Source organism: Pelobates fuscus, chromosome 1 (assembly GCF_036172605.1).
Source record: "Pelobates fuscus isolate aPelFus1 chromosome 1, aPelFus1.pri, whole genome shotgun sequence".
Lineage (NCBI taxonomy): Eukaryota > Metazoa > Chordata > Amphibia > Anura > Pelobatidae > Pelobates > Pelobates fuscus.
In genome coordinates this window covers 16,321,556-16,338,919 of record NC_086317.1, presented here as the reverse complement: position 1 = coordinate 16,338,919, position 17,364 = coordinate 16,321,556, and the positions used below count along the sequence as shown (strand labels likewise).

The following is a 17,364-nucleotide window of genomic DNA, read 5'->3' as shown; positions in this document are numbered from 1 at the left end:
TACCTGTCAGTGGGTTTAATGTGGCTGATCGGTGTATGTAGAATGGGTAAGATGTTAGATCATAATATGTAGAATGGGTTAGATGCAATCATAATAGAAGCTGTTAGTTCTGTGGTTTCTCTGATAATATAGCTAGATAAGTAGTTGATATAGCAAGTTTTGTAGACAGGCAGTTGATAGGCAGTTTATATCAATATATAGTTAGATAATATATGTAGACAGGCAGTTGATAAGCAGTGTATATCAATATATAGTTATATAATATATGTAGACAGGCAGTTGATAAGCAGTTTATATCAATATATAGTTATATAATATATGTAGACAGGCAGTTGATAAGCAGTTTATATCAATATATAGTTATATAATATATGTAGACAGGCAGTTGATAAGCAGTGTATATCAATATATAGTTAGATAATATATGTAGACAGGCAGTTGATAGGCAGTTTATATCAATATATAGTTATATAATATATGTAGACAGGCAGTTGATAGGCAGTGTATATCAATATATAGTTATATAATATATGTAGACAGGCAGTTGATAAGCAGTGTATATCAATATATAGTTATATAATATATGTAGACAGGCAGTTGATAGGCAGTTTATATCAATATATAGTTATATAATATATGTAGACAGGCAGTTGATAAGCAGTTTATATCAATATATAGTTAGATAATATATGTAGACAGGCAGTTGATAAGCAGTTTATATCAATATATAGTTAGATAATATATGTAGACAGGCAGCTGATAAGCAGTTTATATCAATATATAGTTATATAATATATGTAGACAGGCAGTGTATATCAATATATAGTTATATAATATATGTAGACAGGCAGTTGATAGGCAGTTTATATCAATATATAGTTATATAATATATGTAGACAGGCAGTTGATAGGCAGTTTATATCAATATATAGTTATATAATATATGTAGACAGGCAGTTGATAAGCAGTGTATATCAATATATAGTTATATAATATATGTAGACAGGCAGTTGATTGGCAGTTGATAGCAATATATAGTTATATATTATATGTAGACAGGCAGTTGATAAGCAGTTTATATCAATATATAGTTATATAATATATGTAGACAGGCAGTTGATAAGCAGTGTATATCAATACATAGTTATATAATATATGTAGACAGGCAGTTGATAAGCAGTTTATATCAATATATAGTTATATAATATATGTAGACAGGCAGTTGATAAGCAGTGTATATCAATACATAGTTATATAATATATGTAGACAGGCAGTTGATAATCAGTGTATATCAATACATAGTTATATAATATATGTAGACAGGCAGTTGATAAGCAGTTTATATCAATATATAGTTATATAATATATGTAGACAGGCAGTTGATAAGCAGTTTATATCAATATATAGTTATATAATATATGTAGACAGGCAGTTGATAAGCAGTTTATATCAATATATAGTTATATAATATATGTAGACAGGCAGTTGATAAGCAGTTTATATCAATATATAGTTATATAATATATGTAGACAGGCAGTTGATAAGCAGTGTATATCAATACATAGTTATATAATATATGTAGACAGGCAGTTGATAAGCAGTGTATATCAATACATAGTTATATAATATATGTAGACAGGCAGTTGATAAGCAGTTTATATCAATACATAGTTATATAATATATGTAGACAGGCAGTTGATAAGCAGTTTATATCAATATATAGTTATATAATATATGTAGACAGGCAGTTGATAAGCAGTTTATATCAATATATAGTTATATAATATATGTAGACAGGCAGTTGATAAGCAGTTTATATCAATATATAGTTATATAATATATGTAGACAGGCAGTTGATAAGCAGTGTATATCAATATATAGTTATATAATATATGTAGACAGGCAGTTGATAAGCAGTGTATATCAATACATAGTTATATAATATATGTAGACAGGCAGTTGATAAGCAGTTTATATCAATATATAGTTATATAATATATGTAGACAGGCAGTTGATAAGCAGTTTATATCAATATATAGTTATATAATATATGTAGACAGGCAGTTGATAAGCAGTTTATATCAATATATAGTTATATAATATATGTAGACAGGCAGTTGATAAGCAGTTTATATCAATATATAGTTATATAATATATGTAGACAGGCAGTTGATAAGCAGTTTATATCAATATATAGTTATATAATATATGTAGACAGGCAGTTGATAAGCAGTTTATATCAATATATAGTTATATAATATATGTAGACAGGCAGTTGATAAGCAGTTTATATCAATATATAGTTATATAATATATGTAGACAGGCAGTTGATAAGAAGTTTATATCAATATATAGTTATATAATATATGTAGACAGGCAGTTGATAAGCAGTTTATATCAATATATAGTTATATAATATATGTAGACAGGCAGTTGATAAGCAGTTTATATCAATATATAGTTATATAATATATGTAGACAGGCAGTTGATAGGCAGTTTATATCAATATATAGTTATATAATATATGTAGACAGGCAGTTGATAAGCAGTTTATATCAATATATAGTTATATAATATATGTAGACAGGCAGTTGATAAGCAGTGTATATCAATATATAGTTATATAATATATGTAGACAGGCAGTTGATAAGCAGTTTATATCAATATATAGTTATATAATATATGTAGACAGGCAGTTGATAAGCAGTTTATATCAATATATAGTTATATAATATATGTAGACAGGCAGTTGATAAGCAGTGTATATCAATATATAGTTATATAATATATGTAGACAGGCAGTTGATAAGCAGTTTATATCAATATATAGTTATATAATATATGTAGACAGGCAGTTGATAAGCAGTTTATATCAATATATAGTTATATAATATATGTAGACAGGCAGTTGATAACAATAAAGTATGTGTATATAAGTAGTATATATACAATGAAGTGCTAGGCAATCAGTTAGTGTGTTACAATGTAATTCTTGATCGTTACACCACTGGTCGTTCTCAGAAGCAGTCATCAGGATGTTGGGTTATTCTATTAAAGTATGTATTGGCTTTCAAAGATGATATTTCACCAGTGGCATATGCAATCAATATCCAATTTAATACAAGATTTCAGCCAGGAACATACTGATTTTTGCGTGGTTGGAAGAATTGCTTTTAGGGTGACTGTGGATTATTTATATTCATTAGAAGGCTCATACAGTACACGTATTGTGGATCCATATACGTATAGTCTACAATTCTGCTGAAATTAAGGTTATGGAGATTTTTTAACGCAAAGACGCTTCTGAATAATGTACTGACACGTAAGAGGATTTCTTGTCAATCCTGACGTAGTATGCCTTTATATTTCGATTGATAAGGTAAGTGGCTCTGGTTACTTCACCATTTAGGTATCCTGCCTCCTTGCTTTTTATTAACCCTTTGCATACCTAAACAATGTTTAAGGATTTGTTCACTAAGCAATGAGTTGCACAAGGCTGACAAAATAGCCAAGTTTTGTGGCTAAAATGTTCAAATTATTTGAAATTTTTGGATAACCTTTTTAAAATGATATTTATTTTATTTTAAAACATGAAACATATATATCAAAATATTTGAAAATATTAAAATGTATTTTTCAAAAGATTAAAACATTTGAAAAGTTTATCCAAAAATATTAAATTCTCTTGAGCTCTGCAATTCCATTGCCAGCTTGAAAACTCACCGTTTAGTAACTAAGTTTACTGTTTAGTAAGGGACACATGTATAGGTAAAATGGTGATTGGTAGCTGAGTGTTTCTCTTTGTATGACTCTCCACCTACATGGCCATCAGTGCGACATCGCCTATAAAGGAAACTGAATGCTTATAGCACCAGCAGATTCCTTAAAAAGGAACAGTTCATTTAAAATGACAGTTTGTTAATCCCTCACACCAGTAAATGTTATCAAAGAGCTTTCTTAGGTTGAGAGAGCAGCAGAGGTAAGTATAAGAAACACCAGTGTTAGCAGATGTTGGTGACGTCAACATTCCATGACGCTCTGAGTGTGCCTGTTCTTCCTCAGATACTGCTTGGAAAATACGCGGTCAGCTATTCCTTTCATGTTCCTTTCGCAAATTCACTGCGCACAGCACCATGGGAGTTGACTTCATTTACATTGTATGCTCTGACTGTGCCAGGACAGCCTGCCATACAATGTCAATGAATGGAAATCACCAAAAAATGCTCAGTTATGTTTTATATTTTATTGAAAACGCATAACGTTTAGCTGTGATTTAGTGGATTAGTTGCCGAGCTGAAGCACTGGGCCCCATCTAGTGAATGCGGGAAGCAAAGCATTGTGCTCCTATCTGTTGCAGGAAGGGTTAAACATGAAGAAAGCTTGTTTAATTCAATACGACTTGCTTTCACACATCAGACACAGACTTGCTTCCCTTTAGCACGTTGGATCGTGTGTCAAAAGATTTTTTTTAACTCGAGCCAATATGTCCGTTGGAATGGCCATTCTCCTACGCTCCCAGCTTAATGCATGAGCGGAAAAACAGTTAATGCTGCTTTATGTCATTATGTGACTGGTAAGGATGCAGCTTGTTCTACATCTAGAAGGATGTGGGGAGGAAATGAGGCAAATTTATGCCGGGCCTGTCTTACTCTTCCTTATCATGTGGAGCCTTGGGGCTCTCTGGAAAGACATCCTATGATGTGTCTGCTTGACGGATGCAGCTTCCTTACTGAGTCCCCACCCTGGTGCTGTAAATGAGAGCTATACAGAGCTCCGAGCTCCTCACTGCTTTAGGCTGACGACCTGTGAATGAGGATTGATGTCACAGCAAATAACGCAAAGCTTTTACTGGAAGGAAAATTCAGCTAATTCATACAGTCTTCTCCTCAGGCAGCTTCTCATTATGAGACTCTGCTGCTGGGTGTATAAGCATCACCTTCCATGCTGTCTGTTTGAGGCTTTGCATTATTACCCCCCATACCCCACACTCAGCCTACATTGTTATAATGAGAAGGAATCTCGTCTGATCACATACGTTTTCTGCCTCGATACAGACCAAACGGCTTCTCATCATATCCCTGCACCAAATCATGCCGGCTTCTTAACTACACCACTCGTCTACACCAAAGGCATTACATTAGGGATAGGGTGTACTTTTTATTTAATGAATGGATTATTTTCTGAAAATATAGTCATCAAAAGGATAATATCTGTTATCAAACAGGCTAATACTCAGCCAAGATGTTTTTTTGGGGTTTTTTTTCATCTTTGACTGAACTCGTTTTAAAATGTATATAAAAAAAATTGATATAAAAAAAAATTACATTTAAAATTCCAAAAATTAACACAATGATCATCAAATAAATAATGTATGTAACAAAGTGTTTGATCAGATAACGTGTTCTTTGTAATTGGCACAATTTGTGAAGTTAGAGACCTACATGGGGGCATTGAGGATTATAGAGCCCTGTATTAGGCCCTGGGCACACGCAGCAAACCTCACGCAGACTTTTATTGCCCTAATATTTCCAAACACACTAAATCAGGTGGGTGTACAACTGTGACTGGCATACTAATAATATTTGTTTGCAAAGGATGCTGGGAAATGGGCAACCAAGATCGAACAATCCTGACAGTTTCCTTGTACGTGTTTGACAGTTCTGCCTAATTCTGCACATTACGTGTGATCCTATTTTCTTGTACACATTGTGGTTATGATGGAGGTGGAATTTCAGTGAGTATACAGCCCCACTCATCCATGATAATGAACTAATTTAGAGGAGCACTCCATTCATTTAAAAAAAAAAAAAAAAAAATTGTGCACAATTTCTTTGTAGGTATAAAAAACAGCATGTGAAAGCTGCAGATCTGCTGTCTGTAGCCTTTGCAAGTCCTACACTTTCTCCCAGATACAGATTTTGTTAGGTCTGGAGCTACAAGCATGCACACACACACACACACACACACATGCATACGATTGCAGCTTTTCTATGCTTCTCAGTGAGTCATTGTACAACTCAATGAGAAGGTGGAACCCACCACCCACCACTTCCTTTAGCTCTATGAAGCTATCAGAATTAATAGAAACCCCCTCCAATGACTAAGTGACGACCGGGCTGGTGTTTCAGCAAAGTTTTATAAAACTCCTTATTTCTATGGAAATTTGCATGTTTATCAACTGCCACAAATATGACAGACTCCAGACACATAACATAGTACAGTAAGCGTCAGTGCTTCATGTGTCTAAAGTGTTCCTTTCAAGTATACGTTTGGAAACACTGGTTTACAGACTGATGACTAGGTATATTTTATTTGTGTTCCTTGTTGGGTTTCCCTATAACGCACATTATGTTATTTTAACTCAAACTTAACGCTTATAAAATATTCTATCAGGGTTAATCACTAAAGTGAGAATGTAAAGTGATTTTTTACGTTTAAGGTCAGAGTAGCCAAGCTGACTTAGATAATGTTTCCAGCTCAACTATGTTAACCTTAATTTTGACTTCTTACCATAGTGAATAATCCCTGATGTCTGGATTATTGCTTTCACTGTACAGGCCAATGATAACACTGTCCGTGGTGCTGAAATGTGTTCAGACATAAATATGTCATGTTCACCACCCAGTGAATGGCTATTCCAACCAAAAGCAGTGCTTTGACCCTCCAGTAAGGGCATTACTCTTTATTGGAGGGGGAGGTCATTCCCAGAGGCCATGCTAAAGGTCGGTGAAGTGCCGCCATTGGTTGTGTATTGCCAGCGTGCTATGTGGTCTCATGACAGATGCCTTTAATGCACAGAATTAACATTAGCCAGTGTTAGTTCAGAGCTGGCTAATGATACTACCAGAGGTGGCGTTACACATCCAGCTACAAAGTACTTAATAGGGACACTCCAAACCCTTAAAGCACTATAGTTTTTTTTTTTGTTTTGTTTTTTTTCATTTTATTAAAATGCACATTTCAATATAAAATTTGCCTTGGTCACACCCCCTGGCTGTCAATCAGGCAACTGGTCCGGTTACTTCCTGGTTTAATTAACTCAGTGAAGATAAACTCAAGAAGCAGCAATTGCCAAGAGCACCTGCCTTGCAAATACTTCTCATTGAGCTGCATTGTGAAGTCTGTGATTGGACAGCCACAGAAAGTCTGGGTGGAGTTAGATGAGGAGGGCTTGCAAAGGCGGCAGACAAGAGAATTGTAGGTTTTGCAAGCTCTTTTTAGAAATACCCCCAACGATTAAAATGCATAATTAAAGGCATGTATGTTTTCATTTGGCATATATCTACTAAAAAGTGATTTTTATTGTTTTGTATTTGGGCTGTGGGATGCCCCTTTAACTCTGTGTATGCAGCATTTCTTACTGACATACTGCACATACAGACTTCAAGCCTTTTTAAAGCCTCCAGAATGTTTTGATTTCCCCGTTGACCTTGGCTTTTATCTTGGAGGTAATTGCACATCTCCACTTGGTCTGTGATTGGCTGCATGTTGTAGTGATTGGATATCTGTGATTAAGTAAGGAATAATTGACGACAGGTCGTTGAATTATTAGAAAAATAATGCACACCCGAGGTGGTAATGTGGTCACGACGCGAAGCGGGGTGTGCATTATTTTTTTCTAATAATTCAACGGCCTGGAGTCAATTATTCCACTTATACTACAGTTACCACACCAATATTGTTCAGATGATGTATTTCAAGACGTTTGTCAAGTTTTTGTCATTAAAATGCTCTTGTATGTAGGACAAATTTCTTACGCAACTGTAATGCGGTCAAGCAAGTCTGGAACTACTTTAGCCGTGCGTCTCCCTGAAAATAATGCACACCTTAGAACGTTCGGCAACCAATCAGATTGAAGCATTCAACAGCCCTGTAGAATAATAGGTTACGAGAGTCCCTGTCTGGATACTAACTAACATTTCTCAATAATTTGCAGCTTAATGAAGACTGGTATTTGAAGACCACTGTGTTTATCTGAGAAACCCAAGAAATGTCATCATATTGAAAGACATTCAGGATATCAAAATCACCTTAAAAAGAGCAGTTTTATTAAAGATAATATTTGTCAGATAATGTTTTTTTCTGCAAATCTCTAGTAGGAATGGAAAGGTGAATTTTCATTGAGCTGCTCGTCAATACATTAAAGAGAAACTCTCAGCAGTGAGATAAGATGATGTTATAGTTTATTTATCTAAATAAATACCATTTTTTACAATTTTATGAAAGTTTACTTTATCTCCACTGACTGAACAGAGTAGTTGACAATATTTTATTTATTCAAATGCCTTAATCATAATTGTCTAATTTATTGTTAAATTCTCCCCTTTTATAATATTGTTAAGCTCTGAGGAATAATTGGCCGCTATATAAATACCAATAATAATAATAATAATTCCACTCTCCATTTGAAATGATCTCATGATTGCAAGTTTGTCAGTATTATGCAACATGATGGTTAACTAAATGGCTACATTTCTATTCTGGATTTTAAACTGCCTTTATGTAATAACTGGGAAATCCCTCTTCTTAACTGCACTATCATCTTTTAATGACCCACACAAAACAAATGCCTTGAATTAGCCAGGTAACTTTAGTTACTTTGTACAATTTGCTCACATGAAGCTATAATGTTTACAAATACGCTCATATTTTCAACCTTTCGAGAATGCTGTATAATTCAACCTAAAAATAAAAATGTAATACGTTTAGATGGTTCAATTATTATTACTATATATAAAACACTAACAAATCTCATAGCACTGTACAATAGGTAGACAAATAGACAAGTATTAAATTACGTTACCAAGATACCAACCTATACACCTCTTTTTCTAATTCAAACTATGAGATTCAAATAAATTTAGAGACAGGGTTAAGTCAGTATACCGAGGAGGTATTATTCCCAATGGAGAATAGATTATAGAATGCGTATTACTGTGCAGTGTGGCAGGTAATTTGTCTCTGGGCATTGGACTCTGATGCTGAACTCTATTGACCCGCATCAGAAAATTACATTGACACAAAACTGATAAATTAATTAACCTTAATTATTGATCAGATTTCAATGATTTCCCTTACTTAACATTTGACTGTGATTTAATGATATGAAAAGCTGTTAAAGGATCTTTTTAGAATTTAAGTGGCCCTACACAAAATATATAGTGGAAAAAAGAAACTGTATTGTATATATGTACAGTACGTAAATATATATATATATATATATATATATATATATATATATATGTAGATACATGTGTGTATGTTATATATTTGTATGTCTATATATGTATATATATATATATATATATATATATATATTGTATTTTTTTAACTATTATTTTTTTTAAATAAATAAACCACTCTTACTTTGATATGTGACATTGTTGAACTTCTTTACATCTAAGACAGTGATGGCTAACCTTGACACCATAAATTGTTTTTGGACTACATTTCCCATGATACTCAGCTCGCTTTTAGACTGTAAAAGCTGGCTGAGTATAATGGGAAATGTAGTCCAGAAACAATTGATGGTGTCAAGGTTAGCCATCACTGGTCTAAGATGTTCATTTTGTCTCAGCTGTATCACATCTGTGTTAACAATAGTTTTTTTTACACTCCTCACAATATAATTTTTTTTTATTTTTATTTTTATAATTGAGCTATTTTTCACCTGCTTGCCAGATTACGTGGCCATCATCACTCTGAATCTGCCGATGTAGCTCGCCTTTTTTCCCTAGCCTCAGGGGGTAGCGTGTATAAATACACAATATTTAAATGTAAATTTATTCTAAATGACACAGAGCCTGGTATCATCCATCAAGATTAACTGACACCTAAACTGTACCAAATAAGTGCCTTAATAGGGCTTTAATCCTTCTGGATTCCATTCATGTTAGTACTGCGCCAACCTGGTGATATTGGAGGTTATGTACAAAAATCAATTCTGAAGACGACTTCTAAAAGTGGATCAATCTGATGGAACAAATTCATTGGCTACTCTGGTGATATTTTTTTGAGAACATTGGATAATTCTGTCTTTTTATATATATTCACCGCAATAATGCATAGTGTATATTTTATGTGGTCATTTTACCGCTAAAGTAAGTGAACAGTTTTTTTTTTGTTTTTTTTAATTCTTAATTTTCAGATCAATCTTTTTGCTCATTAATACAATAAACATAAAACAAATTAATTTGGCACATTTCAAAGTGCAACGTCTGCTTATTTCAATAGGCAAAATTTAAACAATACAAGTAAGAGGGAATATTTGCTGCAAAGTAAAAGCAGACTTTCACACATAGAACTCAAATAAAGTTAGGAATATATTACAGGAAATGATAAGAATGCTCCCAGGGATTCCATGCTTTATAAAACGAGGGGAGGGGAGACAGAGAGAATCACCATCACTATAATGCATTTAAAATATACGTAGCTATGTGAACACAACAAATGGGAAATAATCAAAAAAGATACTCAGATTCAAGGTTCCTTAATCCACACACACGACATTGTCAGCCTTAAATGCTGCCATAAGGAAGCAGCTTGGCCAGTCAGGATCTTCTCATTGTAGTCAATGGGGTCCAATATATTGACCAAGCTTAGTCCAGCACTGACAGGTTTAAAGGGACACTAAAGCCACCCAAGCTTGGGTTGGTCTGAATGCAAAGGGTTGGTCTGGATGCAGTGGCCCTGTTCCTGTAACCCTGTAATGTAAAATGTTGGTGTTTTTAAAAAAAGGGGTTTAGTGTGGGACTGATTCCATTTTTTATGTTGTAATTGGCTTCCTCTGCACATTGTTATACCTTTTGGTTTGAACAGTTGAACTAAATTAAAAGAAATAAGAAGTTGGAGCTTTGTGATGGCTCTTCCATTCATTGTTTGAGAAGCACATACCTCTTTGTCTCTCTCCCAGTATCACATATATGTGCCATATGTATTGATTCAAATAGTTTTTGCACAAACCTGGAACTCTTCGACAAGTCCTCAAAGACCACTAGAGCTCCAGACCTTCTGAGATATCAACAGGAACAGACCTGGGTTGTCTTTGAGTGTTTGTTCACGAAATACTACAGTATAATGAAGATCATATCTTCATTAATAATAATAATAATGAGGGAAACCTAAAGACAGGCCATGGTGTAAATCTGTACAATACCTGATACATTTTGGAGATACGTTTAAATGAGTGATGAGTGACAACAGATAAATGTGTAAATAGTTTGAGATAATTGATTAATATTTTTATAGAGAAATTAATGAATTCTGTTGTATGTGAAACCTTCATGTGAGACTAACCAAATGTAATCCAAAATGTAAGAGAGAGATCAAGCCTTAGCAAGCATAGAACAAGTCCAGTGTGTTTCTGCAATGACACAGCCCCAATTTGGCACAAATATGTTGGACTACAAAGCAAGTGGCAAAAGTGAAGTGGTGTAAAAAAAGAAAGCAAAGACAGACCAATTGTATGAAGGCAAAAGTGATGGAAACAATTATTTAAAAAATCCGCAACACAAATAAGTCTTTTCAAATTAAGAATTACAGAAAAGTGCAAACATTTTCAAAACTATCAAATTGCAACAATTTATCAAACAATCTGCCAATATTAATACATTGCATTAAAAACTTACAACATAAAGGTAAAAAGGGTCTGTGACCCACAGTCTCAGAAGGAAATCGGCTCAGGAATGAAATTTGGATTTATAAAGTTGATCGAGAATAGGGAAACCTAATTGAACATTTGCTGTTTGGTTCTTGTTTTGTTTCATACTATCTCTTAGTTATTTTATAGAAATCTACTTATAGCTTCTTTTTTTGTTTTTTCTTACAGGACCCGGGACGGTGATTGCAGACAATGGTTCCACCAGCATGGTTGCTTCAATTTGGCTAATGGCTGCTTCCCTTTTCTTCCTATTCTGCAAATGTTAATATAACGAATATACAAGAAGAAAAAAAAAAAAAAAAAAAAAGAAGAAAACACATAAAAAAAAAAATTAATATGGGAACGAGAGAGAGAGACAGAACTGTTTCCTTCACCAAGTGTGTTGAGGAGCAAAGAAAAAACTAAGTTAAAAAAAAAACAACAACAAAAACCGAAGACCAGAAAATTTGTAAAATCAACGAGAAATACAAAAAAACACAACATGCAAGATGAAGGGACTGAAATCTGTGTAAAAACACATAATGCTGAGAACATTGAAATGTTGTAAAAAATCTGTTTTTTTTCTGTCTTTTTCTTTTGGTTTGAAATTCTTTTGACGTATTTGTCTAGCTATGTTGTTCCAATCCTAGCCTCTCTCTCCATCATTCCCAGTGGGCTCTTAATGCTAAGATTAAACCTGGTCTTCTGGTGTCCCTCGCCCTTTTGAAGTAGGACAGTCAGTATTGGACTCTTCTACAGCAAACTGGCAATAGTTCTTGAATCTACTCTACCATATGTTAGGTAGGTGGTCCAACTGGAGGACACTGATTCTATAGCAACCTCAATAAAATAAAGAATATTGGCTGACTAGAGCCAAAGGACGTCTAAACCCTTTTAAACAAGTGTTTATAGACATAATCTGGATCTTCTATGAAGTGGTATCCATCGATATATGATTCATATAACCTGGAAGCATTCAGTGTTTTCAGTTCAATTTGTGATTATTTTTTTTTATCTCCCATAAATTCGAGTATCCTCCAAGGATTGCCTACCTTCATAATTCTATGAGTAGAATGCAATTTATCTTTAAGCCTTTTGCCCCAGCCCTATAATCTCCATAGAATGGCACAATATCATACTACCATTAATGAGTAATCCTAGAATTTTCTGATTTCATATTGAGTATACACTCAGTAACTCAACTCCCTGTCCTTCGCTGCTTTCAAGATTAACTGGGAATTTTCTAGGTTTGAGTAATGTACACCAGCACATCTAGGGAATAAAACAAAATGATTCAAAATGGGGCAAAGGGGTTAAGGTATTTCTGGACTCAACTCTTACAGGGATTGCTTTCTTTGCCTGCTTTTGTGAGTGTGAGTGTGTGCAACGCTTGCCTTAGGGACTAACACATATCAAAATAAACAGGGTTTTGTTAATAAAGAGTCTATTACAGCAATTTTAAAGCCTTTTACATGATAGGGTGAGGAACCCATAGGGACTAAGAGACCATCAGACAAATAGCCATAGGGAGAAGGTATTAAAGTATAAATATATATATATTTTATTCTTTTGGTGTTTATGCTATATACCCTACCAGAGTGCTTTATCAATGAACCATGTGCAGGAAAACCCCAAACACGGCCCTAAAGTGGCCAAAATGGTTGAACCAATCAGGCGCAAGTAAACCACGTATCACAAATTTGGACAAAAAGTCAGTGAGCTGTCCTTAAAACATCAATGCATAGCTGACCTCAGTCATGAACATGCTCCCAAAACGCAAGATAAATAAATATATAAGGCTTCCGATATTAAAGTATATATATCAAGTATTATAAAACAAATTACTTGCAAACAATATATATATATATATCCAAATTGTACTCCAAGGACTCCGGCATGGTCAAAGTAAAACTTAGCTTTTATTGCTCAAAGTTTAAACTTTTCAGTTTGTAATCTAAACTTTCGTCAGGATCCTGAGGTTATCTTTAACCATTTTGGAGTCCTTGGAGTGCTATCCGAACAATTTGGATCTGTGAATGCTGACAAGCACCAGGCATTAACACCAGAAAGTTGGAGTGCAAGACTATTTTTTGTTTTATATATATATTGTGATTTTTTTATTTTTTTTAAAGAAAGGATTCAAAACTTAAAGGAGTAGTGTTGATAAGGATTTCTTGAACAATATACTTACCTCAATTTTCATAATACAGGTAACCTTTTAATTCACACCGACTGAACCTGGAGTTATCTAGTCATGTTCACTTTATCAATCGAGAGGTTATTAGTATGCTCCTTTATTTTTATTTCCGTTATTAAATAAGAGTCTGAGCTATTTCTGCATATCTATAAGCACTAATAAGTATTCTGTTAACAAATCACTGTATGCCTTTAAAGAGAAAGAAGGAAAATGGTTTCAGTTCTTGGCCTCATCAAATCTGAATAATCACTTTTGTCAACCTCGACTCCCAGAAAACCAAACTGTAAACACTCGACAAGATCTCCCTATAAAGTGACTCTGTATACACAATGTGTTGATTTTAAAGTGCTAAAGAAAACAAGTTGAAATTAAGTGCTATATATATATATATATATATATATATATATATATATATATATATATTGGAGTGTTTGAATTGTTGAAGTGGAGAAATTAGTTTTGGATTAGCAATGATTGTTGGATTAGAATTTGCACGTCACACTCCTTACTGTATCTCTGCTATGTCTTCTTAAGATGTCTACGATACTGTTCTGTTGCTGCACCATTTAAGTAGAACAAAAATAATAAATTGAACAAATGTACTGACCCTATTTTTAAATGATGCCGATAAGTTAATATTCTGTTCTTTTGTTCCCTCAAAATACTTCTTTGAATGTGCCATGAATGTCAGCTGTCAGAGAAATGTTTATTTGTGAATCGAAAATGAGATTGCTTGCCCTACGTGATAGGCAAGACAAAAAAAAAAAAAGATATTTGTTATATGAGAATTCCGCAGAAGAGTTGAGGTAATGACATCTCATGGGGAAGAATTCCCTGTTATTTTATTGGGTGAGATATAAAATATGTCAAATATGTTTCAAATCGCAAAGTAAACTCTCACGAAAAAGGTTTGCTTATCTTTATTAGCTCACTCATGCAATAATGTAATAATCGAATGCTATCCAGGACTTAACTTGAAAACTCACAAATGCAAAATGCATTCTTCCTGTTTAAATCATTTGAAAAGCCCCCTGTTTATCATTACTAAAACCAAATCTAACTATCAAACTCAGTGAAATCACTTCTTTTTGGTACTGCGTTTTACATGGGGTGCTACTAATACTGCTCTGCCAAATAAAATTCTGTGTTTGTCATAGGCTTTTCATTCACCTGGCATATTGTGATACAATTACTAAGAGGCAGCACATACAAATCACCAAATGGAATCAGTGTTAACTAGTTGGACGTAAGGCGACATCATGTTAGGAAATATAAAAATAGAAGACAGAGAGATATGTCCGTAGTTACTGCACCACTTGCTATATCTCTACTGTCTGTCCAAACCTCAAGGTTTACTGTCCACCCTTTCATCCATGGAAGGTTATTAAATTATTCTATTTGAGTTGGGTAATGATAACATCTAAACCCAAGGATGTGCTAGGTAGCTAGCAAAAGTTTCATATTTTCTTCAAGGTTAGATAATTTAATAAAAGTATTGTAATAATTCATATAAACTAAATGTTAGCCATGTTTAGCCAACAGGTTATTAATACATTGTTTTACTAAGAGTCACACCTGTAGAATAACTCTTTAAATTTCAAAATAGTATTATATGCCCCATTTAATGTGAAGGTTCTTTGGCGCCTTGATTTAATATTTTTTGGATAAGCTTTTGAAATGGTCGCAAACTAAAAATCTTTTCAAATGATTTATCTACAGAAGCTGCCGTTAAGCACAAAGGGAATTTCTGGAGATAAATCATTTTACATTTTTTATGTAACAGATTGTGATCATTTGAAAAGCTGATTTCAAAAATATTAAATCAAAGCATTTATGTTATACATTGCAACATGCATCTTGTTGCTCTCCAATATTTGATTAATGAGTAGTAAGAGTGATAATTATTACCCAGTCAACGTCTATAAGGAGTAGAGATATTGAATGTTATTGGCAATGATTGCAGATCAGAGAAGGTAGAGTTGTGGTTTTGGGGCTGAGGTTTGATATATACTGATAGTGAACACGGTTCTTGCTTTATTTCTTCTGAATATATTTTTCAAATGATTACAATCTGTTGGAAACACTCGTCAAAAGGTTCCTCTACAGAAGTCACAATAAAGTCTTGAAAGGTTTTTCTAACAGATTGCGATAATTTTAAAAACTTAAGTAAAAATAATCAAGGTAATATTGAATATTAAATTAGCTATTGTTAACATATGGATCAATTGCCTAACAAGAGCTGTTAATTATCAATATCATTGAAGTGACTTAGAATGTGCTACACTCAGGATTGCTATAGGATGTAGAGACTGATATTTACCTATAGCTGGCTCAGTGTTTTTTTAGAAACTGAATGAGTTTTGAAAAGGTTTTTGAGTGACATCAAAGAAGGTTAATAAGAATGTGGTAAAAATGGATATTCATTGCGTGGGTATTAATGCAGTTACTTCCTTTTCTCGTTTTGGGGATTTCTCATGGAATATGATGAATTTAAGAGTTCAGTTTACTTGTTGTGTAGTTAGTTGGTCCCTATGCAGATCTCTTCAGAAAAGTTAGACTTTCCACGTGTTTCCTGCTATGGAATGGTTGTGACGCAATGTATTGTATTACACAATATAAGAATGGTTTCACAGATATGTCATTCAGAAGTTGATTTCATAGGATATAAGTCATTCTTAAACTCCTTTCTACAAAGTGAAATCATCGTAATATGGATAAGGGTCTGGTAATATCTCATAGCAGTACATTGCCAATGCTAACCAGCTTTACTCAAACCAGTGTTGATTTTTTTTCCCTTGCAAACTGTTACCTTTAGCAAGAAAAGATTAAACTTAATAAACACGTCTGCGTTGAGCTGTTCTATGTCTTGTTAGGGTTTTATAGGTGCATTGTATATACACACAGAAATGATGGAACGCTTGGGTGTTCCAAAGTGTATTTACAATTTAATTGTTTGTAGGTAAATATAAAATAAAACTGTTTAGGTCTACAATTCAATCTGAAGAAGTCAAATTTCTAAATATTGATAAATCATCAATGCAAAGTGAGTTTTAATTGAGATAAAAAATAAAAAAAGGGAACCGTATTAGGTATAAAAAAGATTGACCAAGCAGGTATATTTATGGTCACCTCCACCCTTTCATGGTGTGAGAAAAACAATATTTGACTTTGCATCAATCACACATCAAAATCGCAAATGAAGGTCTCCTTATTGAGGCTCATGCCACCTTTTCAGGACGATGACTTAGTTCTTAATACCATAAAATCCCTAGCGTTACTTTGTAACAGTGCAAACTATCAGTATTATTCACTAAACTGAGAATTGTCAGGAATTCAAAGTGAATTAAAAATTCCTGGCCAAAGCAGCTGAGCTGGAACATTTCTCCCAGTAAGCAATGCTCCCAGTTGGGGTACTTTGACTTTTAACTTTGAATTGACTTGGTGAATAACCCTGTGTGTGTGTGTGTGTGGTATTTGCACTGACCTTCGGTATTTGCTGGAGTTGGAATATGAAGGACA

The 17,364-nt window shown here is 33.7% G+C and overlaps 1 protein-coding gene across 2 annotated transcripts in view; it reads left to right on the top strand.

The window, feature by feature from the left end:
- The window catches only part of LSAMP (limbic system associated membrane protein), a 627,018-nt gene extending 614,918 nt beyond the window's left edge, over positions 1-12,100 (top strand). For both annotated transcript variants that reach the window (XM_063446436.1, XM_063446429.1), the window contains one exon: positions 11,838-12,100. In XM_063446436.1, the coding sequence (XP_063302506.1) occupies positions 11,838-11,935 (98 nt within the window). In that variant the 3' untranslated portion in view covers positions 11,936-12,100. The remainder of the gene's footprint in view (positions 1-11,837) is intronic.
- The last annotated feature ends 5,264 nt before the right edge of the window (positions 12,101-17,364 follow it).